Raw genomic sequence first — 20,292 nt, forward strand, 5'->3', positions numbered from 1 at the left:
CATATAATTAAAATGCATTTATAATTTCTGTTATTTTTTTCTTTTCCGTATAACGATCTCAGATTACCCCTACGTCAAAATTTTCTTTTTTCCTTAATTGAAAAATATCAACTCTCTCTCTAACTACGGTAATTGAAACTATATCGGATTTAAATATTGATCCATATATAGGAATTGAGTCTCTTTCGGAATTTCCAACTCCAGTAGTCAAAAGAAAAATATCTGAACTTTTATACAGTTATATTTGTAATAACACAGCAACTGTATGCAATCAAACAACCCCACAGGCAAAAACTTGAGCTTTCGACGTTCAGAAGCTCAATTCTACTTCTCAAACAAGATAAAAAAAATGTCCACATTTTAAATCTTCAAGCAGATATGTAGCTTCTTTTTCTAAAGAACTGGGAAACATCAGTTTCTATCAACTACATTCTAATAAAACAACCTAAAATATTTAATACATAGAATACTGACAACATGCAAATTAAAAGACTTCAAAATGACACATATTATATTGAGATGATCTAACAACAGCACCTAATTTAGAAAAATTACACGGGCATACGAATAAACATTGCTGCTCTGATATCATCGGTTAGGAATTAAGGATCTGAGCTGCACCATTCCTGCAACGTGGGAGTCGCCACCCCTATATTTTTCATATCTCTCATGTTTGCTGTTTCAAAGAAGAAATAAAAAAGTAAATAGGAATGGAACTTTTGGATAAATCGGCTGCAGCAGAATGGCTACATTTTGACGTGGATTCTGAAACAGCTTCTCTTATTTCATGTAGGCATGAATTTGGCAAACGAAGAGTAGAAAGATTTTGTCATTGTGGGGAATCTAATATGAGCTTCTGTCCCAGAAGCAGAAACTCTAACCTACTTGAAACTTTTTTTTTTTTTTCTGGAGGAGAAAGTTACCAATGAGATCTGAGCGACTCTATTCGGACAACACTTCAACAGAAGCTTCGGGTGAGATAGAGAAGTAATAATTAACATCCACAAGAAAATTACAACGATGATGACGATGACGACATTTCTAAAACTTTCCTTGACATATGGGACCAGATAAAACGCAATTAATTAAGGATGATAGAGGTCCAAAAGTATTGGCTGACAAGCGTCAACTAAACGTTGATTCTCAAGAAGCGTAAAACTAAAGCTTACGATAAAGATGACAAGGGCAATTAACATATAGAAATAGTCTACATTCTCTGTTGAAAATTAGGGAAATTAGGGTTATATAATTAATAAGAAGCCTCAGAGAACCCTCAGAAAAAGTAAATTTATGCTGGTCATGTACAAAAAGAAGCAATTTTTTTTTTTTCCATTCTCATAGAGTTAATTAACACTACATTGAAAAATTTAAACTTCCCAAATTGACGCACTAAGAGCAGTCACATGAGAGGGTAAAGAAACTAAACAAAATTATCACTTACAGATTTAACCTTTAGGTTTTAGCAGTATATATATTTGATAGTTGCTCCATCTTCCTATTATCTATCTACTATTCTCAATCTTCAAATTTTGGTTTCCGTGATTTTATCTTTCTAGTTTCAACATTTCTGACAAAGCAAAAAACTAACCTAGCGTGGTATATTCCTGCAGTCTAAGCTGGAAGTTTATCTGGATGCACATTAAATTGGAGTCTTTTGGAAATCAAACAAAAAGAAACAAATCACAAAAATATAACACAAGTATCCACAGACAAAGAAATGGATTGAAATAAATATGTCAATAGCATAGCAAGAAAATATCCACTCACCAAAATGAATTTCAGGGGTAGCAGCAGCTGTTGCATCAGAAATAACAGAAACATGCTGATAATCCAATGAAACTGCATCAAAAACAGTTTGCCTAATACAATTCGGTGTTTGAACTCCTGGACAATGATAGATGTAGTCAACAAACAATAGAAATATGAAGTGCCTATGATAGACAAAGTAAAGAGAGAATATAATTTTGAATATTCATTCAAGAGAACCTAACAATTACTACAATGATCAGTCACCTCTGTCAGGAGGCACAAATTCTATTATAAATTGATTCTATCATTACTTCACAATGATGGATGTGATGTCAATAAAAATATATATCTTCTCAACAAGATGCTAATTTTAAAGGATTCTCACGTTAAGAGGTGATTATCATGGCATTTTGCAGACAGCCAGACACAGCAGAGGACCGCCAATTTGTTTATACGAATACTAGTAAGGGTTTTGTACGTTGCTATAATAAAGTTGTTCAAAATGACCTTTATAATGTTCTATGTGCACTCACAGCAACGTAAGGTGAAGCCGCATCTTGAAAGAAAATAAGACTGTATTCAAGAAAAAATGCATTCCAACTTTCCTACAACCAACATTCCAACTTACCTCTAACCACCGAATTTTTTTATTCCAGAGTTCTGAAGAAGTGAATGGTGGGAACTGACTGCCAATTTGTTTATACAAATACTGGCAAGGGTTTTGTACGTTGCTATAATAAAGTTGGTCAAATGATCTTTATAATGTTCTATGTGCACTCACAGCAATGTAAGGTGAAGGCGCATCAAGAAAAACTACATCCAACTTACCTACAACCACCAAGTTTTTTATTCCAGAGTTCTGAAGAAGTGAATGGAGGTGAGTTCCCAAGAACGCACTAAACCGCATCTTGACCAACTTATAGTCTCCTCCTTCAATTGAAAGTCCGTCAACTAGTTCTGCACCTTTGGAAGTCTTTGTTGCAGGTCCTTTTCCATCAGCGTAAAAGTGCCTACGGAAAAGTTCTACATCTCTTCCCCAACGGTCATGTTCACGAACAACCTACATTCTCAGTTCGTTCTTTCACTTCCATTGAGGATTAGTAATGTACGAAAGGTGACAAAGTATCAATCGTGGAACTAGTTGCAACTTTGTAAATGTTTAATGCAGTATTTTCAAGATGTAACACTGCATAAATGATAAATTAAGTTTAAACGAATATGCATAGGGAATCACCCTATGTTTTAGTATCATAAAGTAAAAAAAAAAGATATATGTTAATTGAGTGTACCTTAACAGATTGAGATTTCTCTTCATGTTGAGAATTGGTACTCAGTTTTTCTTTGTTAAATGTTGCAAAAGTGTATGTCTGTTTCTAATCTTACAAAAAAGTACAAACTATTGAACCTTTTGTGAAATTTCCCATATATTTTTTTTCAACATGAAGCAGCATCTATAATACTGAAGTGCCTATTAAATACATACAGTTTCTGTTTATGTTAAAAATTTAAAATTGGTACTCAAGTTAAGTTTTACCAAATCTTCACATCCTAGTCAAAGGAAAGCCTGCGTGGTGACAGTTCGGTTAATCTCGAGTATCAAGATACTAGCACTACAAAGGAGTTCAATGTATAAAGTGAATCTCTATATAAGTATCATACGAGATCCATGCATGTTAATATTAATGATGTTTTGTTTAATATTTTTATAAAAATAAATTGTCTTGTTTTACACGCATAGGAACAATGACCTTAACAAGCTTGTGCCATCACATGCCAATCAAATAGTACAACAGGATGTTAAAGGTGAAATTTGGACAAGAGAACAGGGAAAATCTAAGTTTCCCATAAAAAAACACAATCATGACAATATTGAGAACAATATTGTAAGTTCAGATATCAGTTTAGCAGACAATTTGAGGTTGTCAACTGACCCAAATCACAAAAATGCCGCGCTCTCTAGCAACAGAAACAGCCTGGATGACAGATGGTACTATAGCTAAACCGTCAGCCACATGCACCGAACAGTCTGGCAAGATAAAATCATTCTGGAAAGTGAAGAACCAACGCACATGCAAGATATTAACACAATGTGTACATAACAATGAATTCGTCAACCAATTCATCACGAGAACTGTTCTCTGAAAGGTTATTAATTCACATACCTGCATATCAATGACGAGCATCGCTGTCTCATTCCACTTTGTTGATCCCATGAAATCTCCAGAGATCTAGGCATGTAGATAAAACTCCATAAAATTATATATTTTCTCTACAATTATCTAACTCAGTAAGTATGAACAAAAGAGGATGAAATCCGACTCAAGTTTCACTTTAGTTCTCAAACTTTTAAGTTCATTTTAGCCTTGCCTTAGAGTAAAAGTTATTGCCCGCAATTGGTGCGTCCATACATCTGTGCATAGCGAATCCGTCGTCTCGCCACTCCAATCATCCTCATTTTTTTAACCCAATCACCCAACTCCAGGAGAGAATGGGATGCGATTCCATGCGTGGTAGGGATTGAAATAAAAGCTAGGATTAAGTGCAAATGGATGCATGGTGCATGAGGTTATGCATGCACTAGGTGCATTTTTTGTGTTTTTAAGGGAAAATTGCTTATATATCCCTACAAAGTTCAAATATTGCATATTACTCTTTACCTCCAAACTTTAACATATTATAAATTTTAGGGCAAGTTACACTTTTGGTCCTCAAAACGTGACATTTTGGTCATCAAACTTTTAATTTATTACAATTTTTTGCTTGAATTTTATGAATTACTAAAAACAAGTTCCACAGTCAAATTAAATTGGTTAAATATTAACAAATTATTGATATAGAAGTAATGTGAAAGTATTATGATCGATGATGCAATAATAATTAAAATGCAACATCGCTAATCACTTCTATTAGCGAAAGAACTAAATCACTACCATAAACCGAAAAAAAAAAAAAATCAGTACCATTAGCAAAGGACAAACCTTGGCCGCTTTGATCGAAGCGGAGCTTCTCTCAACGCCTCTAGGGCTAGGAGAAGTGGCCAACCTCGCTAGGTTTTCAAAGGCACCGCGTGAGATGGAGGAAAATGGAGCTCGCTTGGTCAATCGAGTGGTAATGGGAGCTCGGAAGAGGAGATTAGGGTTAGGGCTAGGGTTTCGATGAGGAAGGAGAAGGTTGGTGGAGAAGGGATGAGACATGAAAGGGTGGGGGGTGTGTGGTGGTGGTGGTGGTTAAGGGGGTCATCCCCCCTTTATATCCCAAAAAAAATTCCCACCCAGAGAGAGATAATTTTAAAATTCAAACTTATAATTTAAAATTATAAATTTTAAAGTTTAAATTTTAAATTTAATATTTTTAGTTTTTAAATTTTAAATTTGTTATTTTATATATTTGAAATTTAAATTTGGTCTTAAATTTAAAATTTGATATTTAAAATTATAATTTTAAATTTTAATCTCAAATTTTAAAATTTAAAAGTTAAAATTTTTAATTTTCAATTTAAAATTATAAGTTTAAAATTTAAAAATTTAAATTCAATTATTGGGATAATATCATTATTTTTTATTTATAACTAACAACTATTCCTCTTATTTTCAATAACCATTCAAACGTAATTTTTCTAGTTCCAGCTTATACTCATATTTTCATCCAAACAAAAAAATACTATTATTCTTACAAAAACCTATACTTATATTTATCCCCGATATAACCTGTTCCTACTAATTCTCAAACCAAATGGAGCCTAGGAGAACGGAGGGGTTATGCGATGGGCATGAGAATTGCAACTTATTTTCAAAAAAAAAAAAAAAACAAATCCATTTGAGTTTGTTTGAAGAGTTCTCGCAATTTTGCCCTTCTGGTTTTAAGAAATTGGCGTACGATGAGAATTTTTTTTTTCTTTTTTCTGGGAATAGCACGAAATATTTATTCTAATTATTAGGTCTTTCGTGCAAAAAAGTTATTATTTTTATATTTTTGTAAAAATAATTTTTTTTAATTTTACATATTCAGTCCAAATTTTAAAATATGGGCCAAAATACTCTTATATTTTAAAATCGGTGGTAATTCCATCTCTTCCCCTCTCGCCCGCTCCTCGTCTCTATCGGTTCTGTCTTATCTGTACTCGCTCCGAATCCTCATACTCTTATAATAGCAACGACAAAAGAGGATAGCGCTGCTTCCTCTCTACCAATGTCGCACCAGTCGGCTTTTCGCGGCGTAGCTTTCTCGTAAAACCCTTTTTGTGATTGTGCACTACAAATGCAAGTAGACCATATGGTTAATTGAATTTTGTGATACAATTCATTTGCTGCATTTCCAAGTCAGGTGACACCTAATACTGTATAGGACGTACGATAGGCAAATCGAATAGCAATAATAGTTCTTGTGGTGTATAAAGAAATGCTCTAGCACGTAATAAAATAGCAAAAATAATATTGTAAGAACCGAACTGATCGAACGAGTAACATGAGAGTTTTAAAGATTAGAAGTTCAACTGGATCGAACCAGGGTTAGAATGTATTATAACAAAGTCCATAATTGAATAAGTGTTGTACTTAAAGTGGCCTCACATTCGAGCCCTATAAATGGAGAAATTCTGCGCTGTCATGCTTGCACCTCGATCTGTCTCTTTCGCCCACCCTCATGGGCAGAAACAGGCAAATTCAGTATCCATTCAATTCATGGTATAAACCAACCAATGTGATTGATCGATTTTTTTTTTTTGAAATTTAAATAAAAACAATTCTGCACCTTGAATCATACCGGTTGTCGCACCAGCTTTCCGAGTAACCTAGTCTGACCGGCCGATTCGGTTCGACTCTTTAAACCATGAGCAGAACACTCTGTATTGCAGTGGATTTTAATATAAATAATGTTGTAAATAAATATGTTCACTACTTTTTAAACAGTTAAATAAAATCACTAAATCCTATACATGTAATGGTTAAAAACTTGGTAGCAAATACTACGCATGTGCTTTTAAAAGCACTCCAACTGTGTTCGAAGCTCGGTGCAGAATTTTATGCATTGAACTGGGCTGGCCAGTTTCGCTCGGTATCGATTTCTTCATGTTAGCGCTCTCAAAATTTATAGTTATTATTATGATGAGTTCAATAAGCATTTCCAGAAAATATATTGCTATACGAGAAATAATCATATTGATTATATATGAATTATATTGGAATACTTTTAATAACAACAAGTCATTGGCATCAATCCGAAAATTGAAAATGAAATCGAACCAGACCAAATAAGACAATGATTTTCAGTTTGGTTTGATTTTGAAAATAGCTAAAATTCAGCTTTTAGCTCAGTTTTAACATAATTTTTTGACCGAACCAAACCGAAAACCAAATATAAATATAATGCACACTTTTTATTTAAATAATTTATCAAAATTTAATATATATGATTAAATTTTAATCACATATCAATATATATATATATATATATATATTCAAAATTCTATACCTATAATCCAACTTGTTGTGTGTTACTTTTATAGGGATTCAATTTTAATTTTTAAATTATGAATTTAATATCTAAGAAAAATAACTACAAAATTGAACCAAACCGGTTTGGTTCAGATCAGTTTCGATTTGATTCAATTGGAGAGTCGCCTAAAGCCTGAACCAAACCGAATTGATTACACCCGCAAGCATGTTATTGTATTGTTTCATTCACAATGTTTCGGCCCGAAAATACATTAAAAATAAAATTCATGAAAAAGCAAATTATTAGTGAAAAGTAAACAAAAAAATCCTTCAAAAAACATAAAATTACATTATTCACACGTAAACATGCATGAATACTACAAACTTCAAACCTAACTCGTAAGGAGGGTTAAGAATTTGAGCACAACATCGACGGCGTTCTGCGCGGCGAGCGGTGCGAAGACGTCGGCCTCGTTCGACTGCGCGGAGCCGCCGCCGGCGAGGTCGGAGAGGGAGCGGATGGCAACGAAGGGCTTCTCGAGCTGGCGGCACACGAGCGCGACCGCCGCGCTCTCCATGTCGACCGGAGTCACGTCGAACTTCGACCGCAGGAACTGCCGGTATGCTGCGTTGTCGACGAAGGTGTTGGCGCTGCAGCCCCTGTCCACCCTCACCACCTTAGGGTTTCTGGGCAGGCATGTTGTGGAGTTGGCACACTTGGGGAGTTTCGTGCCCTAGAAAAATAAAAGAGAGAAAAAAAATATGGTTCTGAAAAAATAATATTGCTACGGGAATTAATTTTCAGTAATACCTGTAGAAGTGATGTGACAGTGTTGTGATTATGACTGTCAACGAGTCGAACATGAGTGAACTGGAAATGGCTCATGTTCGTTCACTTATTAAAAAAATTGAACGCAAGTTGATGAGCCGAAAAATCCAACTCATATTAACGAGCCGAAAACGAGCCCATCCCAACTCGTATTCAGTTCTTTTTATTAAACAAGCCAATTAATCTCGAGCTCATTTCAAGCAGAACATGAGCTGACTCAGGAACATTGAGTTGGATTGCCAGCCCTAGTTATTACTGCTTGCGCAATAATAATTAGCAACACTAATTTTACATAAGCAATATATTAATATTTAATCTACTAAATTTAGTTATGGAACTTAATTGCACCAGTTAAGAAAGTTCACGAGCCAAAAATTGTTACACATTAAAGTTTGATGACCAAAATATCACGCGTCTTATAGTTCAAGAAACCAAAGTGTTATTTAGGCTAATTTACGTTGAAATTTTAAAATAATGTTACATATACCATCCAAATTGGAAAACCAATTTACTTGAAATTTCAATGAATTTACTGTTAATTATATATAATATGGTCCTTGAAATTGTACCTAATTAGTTATAATTTTATACACATAGTTTCAATTATAACAATTTTGTTCTTATTTTGCTTACAAAAATGTGCCATGTAAATCTCAAAAACATTAAATTCATATCTAGCTAGTTATTAACCCATCAAATCGTGAGCATGCTGTAGTGTCCTTGGGGTTTAGCGGTCTGGGAGATTTCAGCATTGATCTGTGGTTTGTCGACACATCAAATGGGTGTCAGGACAAGTCGGAGTCGTTTTGGCGCGAATTGGACGCAAAACGGACTCTGCGCAGTGCGAGAGTGAAGTTTTGATACTGAAATCTGCAAAGTGCAGGATTTCAGTGTTGAGTATCGGCACCTGGGCGGAGTACCGGTACCCTAGAGGGATTCAAGAGTTGAATGCTTTCGGGTTTGCGCAGTTGATGCTGAGTACCGGTACTGTATCGGGCTAGTACCGATACCCAGCGCGCGAGTTTGCAGACAGAGGGCCGAGTACCGGTACCCAAGTTGAGTACTGATACTCCAAAAGGCTAATTGAGTTGGTAAGGGATATTTTGGGCTTTTTGTACATATAAGTACTAACCGACCCTGGCCTTCTCTCTTTGTGCCTGAGGGTGGAGAACACAGGTAGCTTCTCCTCTCTTTCTCTCTCTAGCTCTCTTGTCGTTTCTTTGTGATTTTGGAGAGCTGATCTTAGTTTTCGTCCGCTTGTCTTTGGAGGATTGCTCGCGCACCGTGGTTGAGTCCGGTTGAGGCCGTTGGAGGTTGAGCTAGCGCGAGGTTTCTCCTATCGACTTTTAACCGACGTTGGATAAGCGTTCAAGGTGGTTTAATGTTTATCGAAATCGTCGGATTTCTTTCTAAGTCATAGAGTTGTCAGCATGTAATTCTTGGTTTTGTTCATCATATTTAATAGCTCGAATTCATAGATTTGCATGTCTTTTATGAAATCTGAATTTGGAGCCTAATTTGATAATTTTAAAAGATTTGTTATATGTTGAACTGAGAACTTGACTTAAGAGAAAACTCGTTAAACCTACACTGTCACTTTTTCGAAATGTTAACAGATTTAGCTTCAGGAGCTAATTTCTTTATCATATCACCGTTCTTAGTGCGTTGTGCATACTCAGATTAGTGTAGGTTGACTTTACGCTCGCGCTAAGAGGCCGAGTTTGTTTTACAGTAGAGTTTGAACTGTTTCGTATAGTCGGGTGTCGTTGGGACTGACGGTATACCCAGATGTTTACATCTTGTCTCAAATTGTGCCGAGGGCACGTGAGCTTTGGTTGTTAGACCAGTTTGACCTATTTGCATTGACTATAGCCTGTGTGAGCCTGATTGAGCTCGACAGAGACACGCTTGTATACTCGGTTGGGTCGCTCCCGCGAGTGCCACTCCGGAGTGAAGCTTTACTTGCGTTGATGCGGTAGCAGTCCTGTTTGGACGGTTTACTTGGACCAGCCACCCTAGTGGATGGTGTGCGGTGTAGCTTGGATACAGGTCGGATGCGTCCGTTTGGGCAACCCTTGTGAGATTGGGTCAGTGTGATGCATGTCTATGTATACAGATCGCCTATGTTGGTTAGCGATAGTATAGTGGCATGTAGCTGTAGAGTTCTTTCCAACTTTCCTTACTATCTTTTGCATACCTTACTGTAGACTTAGTTGGTGGGCCGTTGAGGTCGGTGACGGTATCTACTGAGAACTACTCTGTTTTGCAGTAGTTTTCATACCCAGTTGTTGCCACCTTTTTGCAAAACCGTCCGTTGCTGCTGCTGTTGCTGATTCTGACCGTGGTAAGGGAATCACGAGCTAGATCCCTACCATCCTTGGTCGTTGTGCTAGAGGAGTACCCTGTAGAGATAGTTTTGGATTTTATATGTACATACTATTATGCTTGTAGTACTCGCTGGAGCGAGTGATTTTATAGCTTGTGTATGTACAGTGGACTCTCTATATTTTTATATACATGTTTTAGTTATAGCAGCTCTTTACCTCTTGTGTAGCTATATTCTGTTTACAGGTACAGCTATCGCTTCGTATACACGAAAAATTTCTATGTATACGGCGGATCTGCTGGTGTGCCCGAAAAAATATAGTAATCCGGAGCGTGACACATGCACTTCCTACAAATACCAAGTAAAATAGAGAACAATAAAACAACAAAAAAAACCAAGTAAATAATTACCTCTAAGGGCATGTTTGGTTCATGATTGGAATAGGAATGGGAAATGAAATTAGATTGCTTTGGAATGGAAAATGGAATCACGAATCATGCAAAAATGTTTGGTTCATTATTGGAATGGAAATCGGAATGAAAATTTAAAATTTTTGAGAGAGGGTTTTGATTAAGAGAGAGGAAAGTAATAAAGGGAGAGAAGGTAGGTGTTGATGAAAGAGGATTTTGAATAGTTTACTTTGGAATGAGCCAATCCGGGATTCAAAGCCGGATTGGATCATAAATGAATTTAGCCATTTCCATTCCGGAGTGAAATGGAAATCGGAATCCGATTCCCCTATAAAACAAACGGCAACTATCGGAATCAATGAATTCTATTCCGATTCCATAGTCTAAAATAGGTGAACCAAACATGCCCTAATTGTTTTGAGGGTGTGTTTGGTTCGCATTATCCTGGCAGGATTACAGACAATACTGCCAAGATTATTGCGTTTGGTTCATCTAGCATGTAATCTAGTCAGTAATATAGCATTACAAATGGTGTGGGATTACACCGAAAATATTACCGAATGGAGGGTGGATATCTCATATTACTGATTGGCGGGTTATCTTGCATTATGTAAAATTACAAGTTTATCCCTCCGAACCCCTTAAACCCTTTTAATACGTCATTTTTTAAATTTTAATTTAATTTTTTTTAGATTGTCAAATTTTAAATTTAAATTTTCAATTTTCAATTTTTTTTTCAAATTTTAATTTTAATTTTTAATTTTTAATTTTCAAATTTTAAACTTTAAATTTTAAATTTTAAATTTTAAATTTTTAAATTTCAAGTTTCAAGTTTCATGTTTCAAGTTTTTGTGAGACCCGAGATAATCCTATATATAAGATATAATAGGACAAAACTCTTAACCCGGCTTAAGCANATGCCATCCAAACTGGAAAACCAATTTACTTGAAATTCTTTAATTTTATATAGTATGGTCCTTGAAATTAATTGTACCTAAATTATAATTTTATACACATAGTTTCAATTATAACAATTTAGTTCTTATTTTGCTTACAAAAATGTGCCACTTAAATCTCAAAAACATTAAATTCATATATATCTAGCTAGTTATTAACCCATCAAATCTCATGAGCATGCACTTCCTATAATTAAATACCAAGTAAAATAGAGAAAAATAAAATAAAATAACAAAAAAAAACCCAAGTAAATTATTACCTCTAATTGCTTTGAGAGTGCAAAGTATTTTTCATCAACAGGAACCCAAAATGCATGCTCTCTAACTTCTGGAACATCATTTACTGGAAAAATCTCCTCTGGTTGATACCAAACATTGTTCAGAAAATTTTCTGAAGATTTATCAATCTTATTTGTAGAATAATATGAAATATTGAGATAGCCGTATTTTCGTGTAAAATCTCCACCAGCCTCTAATGGGAGTTCATTTTGCGGTCCATTGCCGTATCGCTGTTTAAAAGTGAAAAAAAATGAAAGAAAACAGATATATAATTAAGGAGTCATTAGACTTAAAATTTACATAAGAAATGTAAATAGATGATTTTGCAGGGATATTGCTGAATGAAAGAGTGGTATTTTTTTGTATCATTTGAGAGAAAGCTCTTGTCAAGCTAATTAATGAAGGGTACAGTGCTTTTCGGCGAAGTGCTTTTGAGTAACATAATATTGATACCAAAGATTTAAGTGTCGCGGCATGGGTCGTGCCGGAAACATGCTGACATGGTACGGTACGATGCGTGCCGGACTGTACTGATGCGTGCCGATCACAAAAAATTCATGTGTGCCGACACATAATAACATGAAATATTTATTTTCTTTAACAACAAAATATTCTAACTGTTTACTATATATTTTTATCAAATTTTTTGAATTTTATTAAAAAAATTACTTACTAATTTAAATAATAGAAAATTTTGAGTTGTGCCATCGGTATAAGAACTGTATCGTGCCGATATTTTGTTGATACGGTACAATACGATAGACACGATTCGTACCGATGAGCACTTAAATTTTTTATTAATATAGTCACCTAAAACCTAAAAACTCTTATTTTAGATTTTCACCGTATTACGGATAATCAGATTTAGAGATGACTAGTAATCGCCGAAAGTAAAAATAGAAGCAGTGCCAAAAAGAGAATCATCATCTAGATCATAAAATCAGTGCCCATTTCTCTGTGGAGGAATTAAGAAATAATTAAATTTCACCTGCCAACTCCACAAGCCAGTGTGAGCCCAATACTGAGGAATAGTCACATCCCCAATCTGAAGCTCAGGATTAGCATTCCCTGCAATTCCAAAATGCACAACTCCTTTGATCTCAAATAGGCTAAGCAGTAGCTGAGTGGCTAATCCAGCATTAAGCTGCATCAAAAGTAGTAAAAGACTAATTAAACCCAAAAAGATGATCATTACTTCACCAACAGATCTATAATTATTCAATTAAGAGCCCCGTTTAGTATTGAGGCCTCTCTAATGATAATCGGTAAAAATGGAGTTGGTTTTTTGTATTTTTTGGCGAGACCTGTAAAAAATGTATTATAACCGGTTTATTGCAATATGCTCAACGTGAGATTATGTATAAAAATAAATATAATCTTTTCGTAATCCCCAAATAGAGAATAAATCATTAGCATTGGCAATTGGTAGAATCCAAAATTATATACTATTGGGATGTGACAAATTTATGGATTGTGAACTTAATTTTGTAAATTATAATAATGAAAAATTTTGGAAAATAAAAAGTATGGGCTAGCACGATTGCACTGATACATACCATGCTCAATCCTGTCATTACCATGATGAGCTTGTCCTTTCCTATTTTTCCCAAGTGGAATCTTCTTCCTTCAAATAAGAAATACACAAGAGTACCACACAAGTTACTGTTTAAACTTATTATATTTGACTAGAAATATTTTTGTCTGATATTACATTTTAAAAATTATCAATTTCAGAAAATATAATAGGAAAATGCAAAATGATGAATATGCTCTGTCGAAACAACAGACGAGGGTTACTCATAATGTCACAACTATATCACATCCTTTAGGCCTTGTTTGGTACATATTATAATACGGGGCAAGGGAGGATATCTCCTTCTATTCTCCTAAACACAATACAAAATGGAACATTTCTTTTGTTCTGGGCTTAACGGGTTATTTTTGAATAACCTGTTAAGCCGAGTTCTTCCTTGCACGGAGAACAAGCTAGAACAAAAAATTGTCCCCTCTTTTTTTTTTTTTTTTTTTTTTCCTATTATGCCCTTTTATTTTTTTTATACTTTATTTTAATTAATTTCAAATGAATGTTCAAATTTTTTGCTACTAAATTAATGTTTCTAGGTGATTTGTAAATATACTAAATTTGTGAAATAATCTGCTCTTCTATATTTAAAATTATATATTTATATTTAATTTTAATTAGTTTTAAATATAAAATTGGAAGTATATTTTTACTGCTATATTCAAAATTATACTATTATATATTAATTCTATTTCTATTCTCTTTCTCATATATTGACTTATATTATATTATTATATTCAAAGGCATAATTATCACTTTACTTAATTTTTATCAATCCAATACCTTATTTCAATATAAAATTCCAAACACAATATAGGAATATACTCTAGGAATAAACAAATAACATCCAAACGTAATTTAGAACTTATTCTAGCTTATTCTAGAATATCTCCGGTTCTCAAGAACAAAGTTATCCTTCAAAAAAATTTAGGCTACGTTTGGGATTGCGCAATTCGTTTGGGATTGCGGAGAGATTGCTGTTACGTGCGGTAAGAAAATACGTTGAAAAAATATCCTGTTTGTTTCTGTGTAATATTGCGTTTCGCATATGCGGTCCCACCGGAGAACGCAAAAGCATTTCCCTATATATTTTTTTCTCAACTCCATTTTATCTAATAGTATTAGATAGGTCTTAATACCAAACTAAGCCTTAGTTTTCGAGTCAAACACAGTCTTAATTATATGGCAAATTAGTTATACTTTTTTTTTTCGGACAAAATTATAATAAATTTTGTTTAAGAAAATTGACGGGATGGGTGAGTCCTGAGAAAATTTTTTAATTGATTAGGGACGGAGATGATGACACGGTGCAACCGTGCAATCCAACGGAAGCGGACGTTCCCGTCCATGTCCGCGTGGGTTTTTAGGAATTTTTTCCCCGCCCCTTAAACCGTTTGGTTCGGGGTTAAGAAAAAACTAGTTATTTAAAAAATAGGGTTAAGTTTAGGGTTAAGGTGGGGTTAAAGTATTTTTGTGTTTGGTTGGGGGTTGGAGTTAGTCCAGAATAACGAAAAATAGTGTTTGGTTGGAATAGATGGGATAAAAAGGATAGTAGATTATTATGAATAGAAAATTGTGTTTGGTTGGGGTTTGGTGGGGTTAGGTGGGGTTAGCTAACCTGGAATAACTCATTTGAGATGGGGTTAGCTAACCCCACCCATTTTTAGAAGTGATAGGGAATAAAATGGGGGTTAAGGGTTATTCCACCCCTTAACCCCTTAACCCCCAACCAAACGGAGGTATTCTCCTAAAAAACTCCCATCCCCACAGATTATTTTTTAAAATATAATGAATTAAATTTTTTATTTCTAATTTAATCAAATCTAATTTAATTTTAAATCAAATCAGTTTAAAATTTATTTAATTAATAAGTGTTTTTTTATTCATTGTCTAATTACTACGAATGGCATATTAAATTATTAAAATTTGCAACAATCAAATATTATTTAACTAAAATATTATGTAAAATTAAATATATCTAAAATGTTTAATTAAATTTAAAATATATTAAAAGCTTCAAAGTTACCATTTATATTTATAAATATATTAATAATATTATATTATTTTACGGGTATTAGAGATTTGACTGGGCGGGGAGTAGACCTAGCAAACAGGCATGTTGGGTTACCCGCGCCGCAGACGGGTCACTGTACCCAAGGGTCAAATGGGTACGGATAAAATTTATCCATAAATTTTTTGGATAGTCAATATCTTTACTCATACGCCACCCATAGGCGGGCAGGTGGATATGCAAGTTATCAACAGCATTTTATTTTTTCTTTTTTACTCCTATACTTTCCAAATATAAAACACATATATAAAATTTTTAAAAGTATAACCTAACTTCTTATTTGAAATATCACAATATACAATAAATTAACAATATAAAATCTTAAAACGCATACATTATATAATATAAAAGTGTTTTATAATCCTTGATTTTCATGATACAAAATTAATAAAATTTTCATCATTATAGAGTCAGTATTATAAAGATTATATATTTTTTAATTTAAAAAATATATATGCGGGTATCCGTGGGTACCCGCGGGTTGTCAAAAATATCCACTACTTAACGGATATCCACCAATTTTACCCATAATATTAATTTTCATAAAAAATATAATTTCATTTTATTTTTGATGATAGGGCATGTATATCAATAATTTGTATAATTAAATATGATATATAATATTTGAAGTTTCGAGAAATTAAATTTCCTAGTTTTGAATATCACCCACTTATTTATCAAAGCACCTCAAAAAACAAAAAAAATAATTTCAATGGCTGAGTATAAGATCTGTTTTTTCAAAGATGTGAAAGTTTTTGGATTACTTGAATTATTAGTTAAAAAAATAAACTTTTCATTATTTTTTTGAGAGGTAGGTAGCACGCTACCCGCTTCGTTTATTTTATTTAGAAATAAACTTATCTGAAAATGTGAATCAACTAGGATTCGAACTTAAGACCTCGGTCAGGTATATACCAACCACCAAGTCCTTTGCCACTTGCTCTAGGGACGGTCGGTAATAAACTTTTCATTATTAAAATTAGGATCAATACCCTTTATATTAAAGAGTCTCTATCATTTTCTTTTTCAAATGCTTATTACATTTTAATTATTTAATTTTTTTGGCAACTTGATCTACTAAAATATTATGTAAAAATTATAAAAATTGTTTGCTCAATAGATACTTCAAGGAATTCTCGGTCATGTTTGACCTCTGGATTATTCATTCAAATACTCCACTATTAAAATAAAGTACACCCGAAAGACACCGTAGTTCTAAAATAAAATATAATTATTGTACACCATAGAAATATAATTATAACATATTAAGGGGCTCTTTGGTATTGTCCGTCGTCTAATATTGTTTGATAAATAGAGCTGGAAATTTGAGATGAAAATATATGAGAATATATTTTTTCCGTTTTTTGATGGGCCTATAAAAAATATATTTTAACCGACTAATCATGAATATATATACAGTGTTATATAATTTACGATAATAAACAGGCAATTTCCATATCATATTTTTATATTGCATATAAAGCAATCCACTCGCAATCTGAAACGTAACCTAAAAATCTATCCATAAATTAATCATTTAGTTCTAAACAAAATAAGGCTATAAGCCTATGGTACATCTCACACAAATATATATATATATATATATATATAGAGTCCGGCTACTATGCTATCGGTAGCACGGAGCGCTCCGTGCTACCAAGTTGTTTTCGATGATGCGGCTTCCAAATCGACGATCGGCTCCGTTAGACTTGATCTACACTATTGAAAGTATTTGGAAACTAAATTTTAAATTTTTTCGACATCATTTGACTAGTAATCAAAAGATCTCAAAATTGACAATTTTAATGGCCGATGTGGTGTGTTTGTGAGTTTAACGGTGTAAAACAATTCAAATGCGATGAAAATGGTTTATTAGAAAATTTTTTCACTGTATTTAGAATAAGGATCGGTATCATGCGTATCTTGGGATTTAAAATCTTTTTATCACATTTTTTATGAGATTTTATTTTCAGACCGTTCAATTTGAGACTACTTGGTTGATAGGTAGATGCATAATCGAAAAATTATGAATTTAGTTTTCTAAATACTTTCAATAGGTGTGGATCAACTCTAACGGAGGCGACGTCGATTTGGGAAGCCACATCATCGAAAACAACTTGGCGTAGCACGCGGCGCTCCGCTCCGCGCTACCGGGATAGTATAGTAGCCGTAGCTCGTATATATAGTAGTATAGTGTATATAGTATGTTATATATAGTACTGCTAGTTATTATATATAGTATTATATATATGTTAATTAAGCTGGGAGGATATATTAGTAGTAAATACTCATGTTTACTATAAATGTTTAATCCGTTGGGGATGGAAAATTATTAGGAATTAGCGATGATAATAGTCACGTTAGCGTTGAATGGTCCCCCCCTAGGGGTTGCAGGGCTTCACTCTGGGTTTATGAGATTTAAGTCCAATGGGTTAAAGATAATAAAAAGAGTTGATCTAAAGGCTAAAAAATTGATAGCAATAATGAAATTTTGCTACTAATAGTAGCCCAGTCCAACTCTATATATATATATATATATATATATAAATAGATAACCCAAGTTAGAAAGAGAAACTCCTTATCATTTTCTTCTTCCTATCAAAGAAAAATATATATAGCAAAAATTTATTGTGGTCCAATTAAGAGGAAGCAAAGTATGACAAGCAATAGGACACTATGACTTCTAAGTTCATTCTAGCTTTTAATTCATAACATCACATCAGAAAATAAAAAAAAACACTTAACCAAGCGCTCAATAAACTGGATATAGTTAGCACAGTTAAATAAAAACTTGTTGATATTTAAGATCTTAAATTTTATATTAGTTGCTTTATATTTTTCACCAAACTCATTTCTAAAAAATAAATTAGCTTCAGCTTGCGATCTTTTTCTGAAAGAAAAAAAAATCTCTCAATAACAAGAGACTATATATATATATATATAGTACTTTTTAAAGGAAGAGACAATTCAAAAGAATCTAACCAAAATAGAACAAGATTAGCAGTTACATGAAAAATACTTTAGTAGGGAGCTTCTCAACAAAGTCTCGTGGAGGAGTTTCTGATCCGCTTAAATGCTCGGAAAACCAATGCATAAAAAAAAATAAATAATGAATTACCTCCAATGTCCAAGTATGGTAGCTTCTTGTTTTGCACAAAGCTTTTGGATTGAAGGAGAGGGCTCATCTCAAATGAGTTTGGCACCACCAAGCCCAAGAAGGGGCCTTGTTTGTTCACCTCCTCCACCATCTTCAATGTGCTTTTGGGAATTGCACCATGTGAAGTTGTGGCCATGATAAGAAGCACAAGAGCACTCAGAAGCAATAGAAGGGTGGTGAGATGTTTCATTATCCCACTCATCATCTTCTTCTTTTCTTTTTTTTTTATATTTTTTTGGGTTACTCCTTGCACTAAAATCTATCAAAATTGTTACAACAAATTAAGGAGAGAGAAAGAGATATGGATCAGAGGAAGGGAGAGGGCGAGAAGAGTTTATATATAGAAGAGAAAGAGTTTATTTTCAAGGGAGAGAGAAAGAGAGAGGTTTTGAATATTACAACTTGTTAGGTTCTATATGTTGTATAATAATAAATATGGATCATAAGGTAGCTAAAATAATCATAAGATATAAATAATAATATGGTATAGAATTTTTAAGAAAACTTTTTAAATTCGAAGTGCCTAGAAGATGAGATAGGAGTTTAGAAAACAATAATTATTTATACAAGAAGTACATGTACATTTTTTTAGAAAAAAATTACTTTAAAAATATTCATGCTTTTTGAAAGTCGAGGTAGCTTCATGATTTCACTTAAAATTCTCTGGTTTAATAGATATTAGATTAGATAAATAGCTTCATGATTTCACTTAAAGTGAAAAAATGTAAAATCATAAAATACTAACTCGATACACTTTAAATCAGATATTAAAATAAAAAAGGACGAAATTACGGGGGTATTTGAAGTTTCCCCCATTTAAAATTCCGCGTGTAATTAAGGTTTGACGACGCGGGAGGCCGTTCGAAGGCGACAACGGCCCGGCACCGCGGCAACGCGACACGTGGCACAGCGATGTTGATTTGAAGCCGGACCTCTAATCCAATGGGTATCCGCCACGTAACCACCGCTGACGCGATAACTTAACCGCTTAGTGGGAACGAGACCCACGGATCGAAAAATTTTAGAATGCACAAAGTTATAGTGACGTGGCGTTTTTAATCAATTGAATTTTTTTTTTTTTAACTTCATTCATTATATTATGATTAATAAAAAAATATTTTTTTATATTTTTTTCTTAAGGAGAGAAATAGATTTACTTCTTACTGGTGATATGGTATAATTATGATATTATAGACTTCCTGTCCATAGTTAGTTAATTCGGATTCGGCAAAAATTCGGTACGGATATAATTCGGATATAATTCGTTTTTTAATTTTTAAATTCGTTGAAAAATACGGTTAAAAAACGGGTTCGGTAATGATTCGGATACGTGATTTATACGGATATTATACGTTCACCAATTAAAAATTCGGAATCAAAAATTCGGCTATATAATAAATATATAATAATTAATATATTATATAATTACAAATTTATAAATAAAATATTATATAAATATTTCTATATAAAAATAAAATAATATATATAATAAATAATTATA

The 20,292-nt window shown here is 33.4% G+C and overlaps 2 protein-coding genes across 4 annotated transcripts; both read right to left on the reverse strand.

Moving 5' to 3' along the window:
• Positions 286–4,976, reverse strand: LOC109716458 (probable inactive nicotinamidase At3g16190). Of its 3 annotated transcripts, XM_020241920.1 has the most exons (7): positions 4,728–4,976; positions 3,912–3,977; positions 3,681–3,794; positions 2,578–2,809; positions 1,768–1,884; positions 1,589–1,651; positions 286–676 (listed from the first exon to the last, which is right to left on the reverse strand). In XM_020241920.1, the coding sequence occupies exons 1-7, from the start codon at positions 4,941–4,943 to the stop codon at positions 603–605; spliced, it is 882 nt and encodes a 293-aa protein (XP_020097509.1). In that variant the 5' UTR covers positions 4,944–4,976; the 3' UTR covers positions 286–602. The 3 variants fall into 3 exon arrangements, with proteins under 3 accessions (XP_020097509.1, XP_020097511.1, XP_020097510.1); XM_020241922.1 differs by lacking the exon at positions 3,681–3,794; XM_020241921.1 differs by lacking the exon at positions 1,589–1,651.
• LOC109716793 (bark storage protein A-like) lies at positions 7,466–18,997 on the reverse strand. Its single transcript, XM_020242370.1, has 5 exons — positions 18,753–18,997; positions 13,538–13,605; positions 12,970–13,125; positions 11,963–12,211; positions 7,466–7,915 (listed from the first exon to the last, which is right to left on the reverse strand). The coding sequence occupies exons 1-5, from the start codon at positions 18,994–18,996 to the stop codon at positions 7,574–7,576; spliced, it is 1,059 nt and encodes a 352-aa protein (XP_020097959.1). The 5' UTR covers position 18,997; the 3' UTR covers positions 7,466–7,573.

Source organism: Ananas comosus, linkage group 10 (genome assembly GCF_001540865.1).
Source record: "Ananas comosus cultivar F153 linkage group 10, ASM154086v1, whole genome shotgun sequence".
Lineage (NCBI taxonomy): Eukaryota > Viridiplantae > Streptophyta > Magnoliopsida > Poales > Bromeliaceae > Ananas > Ananas comosus.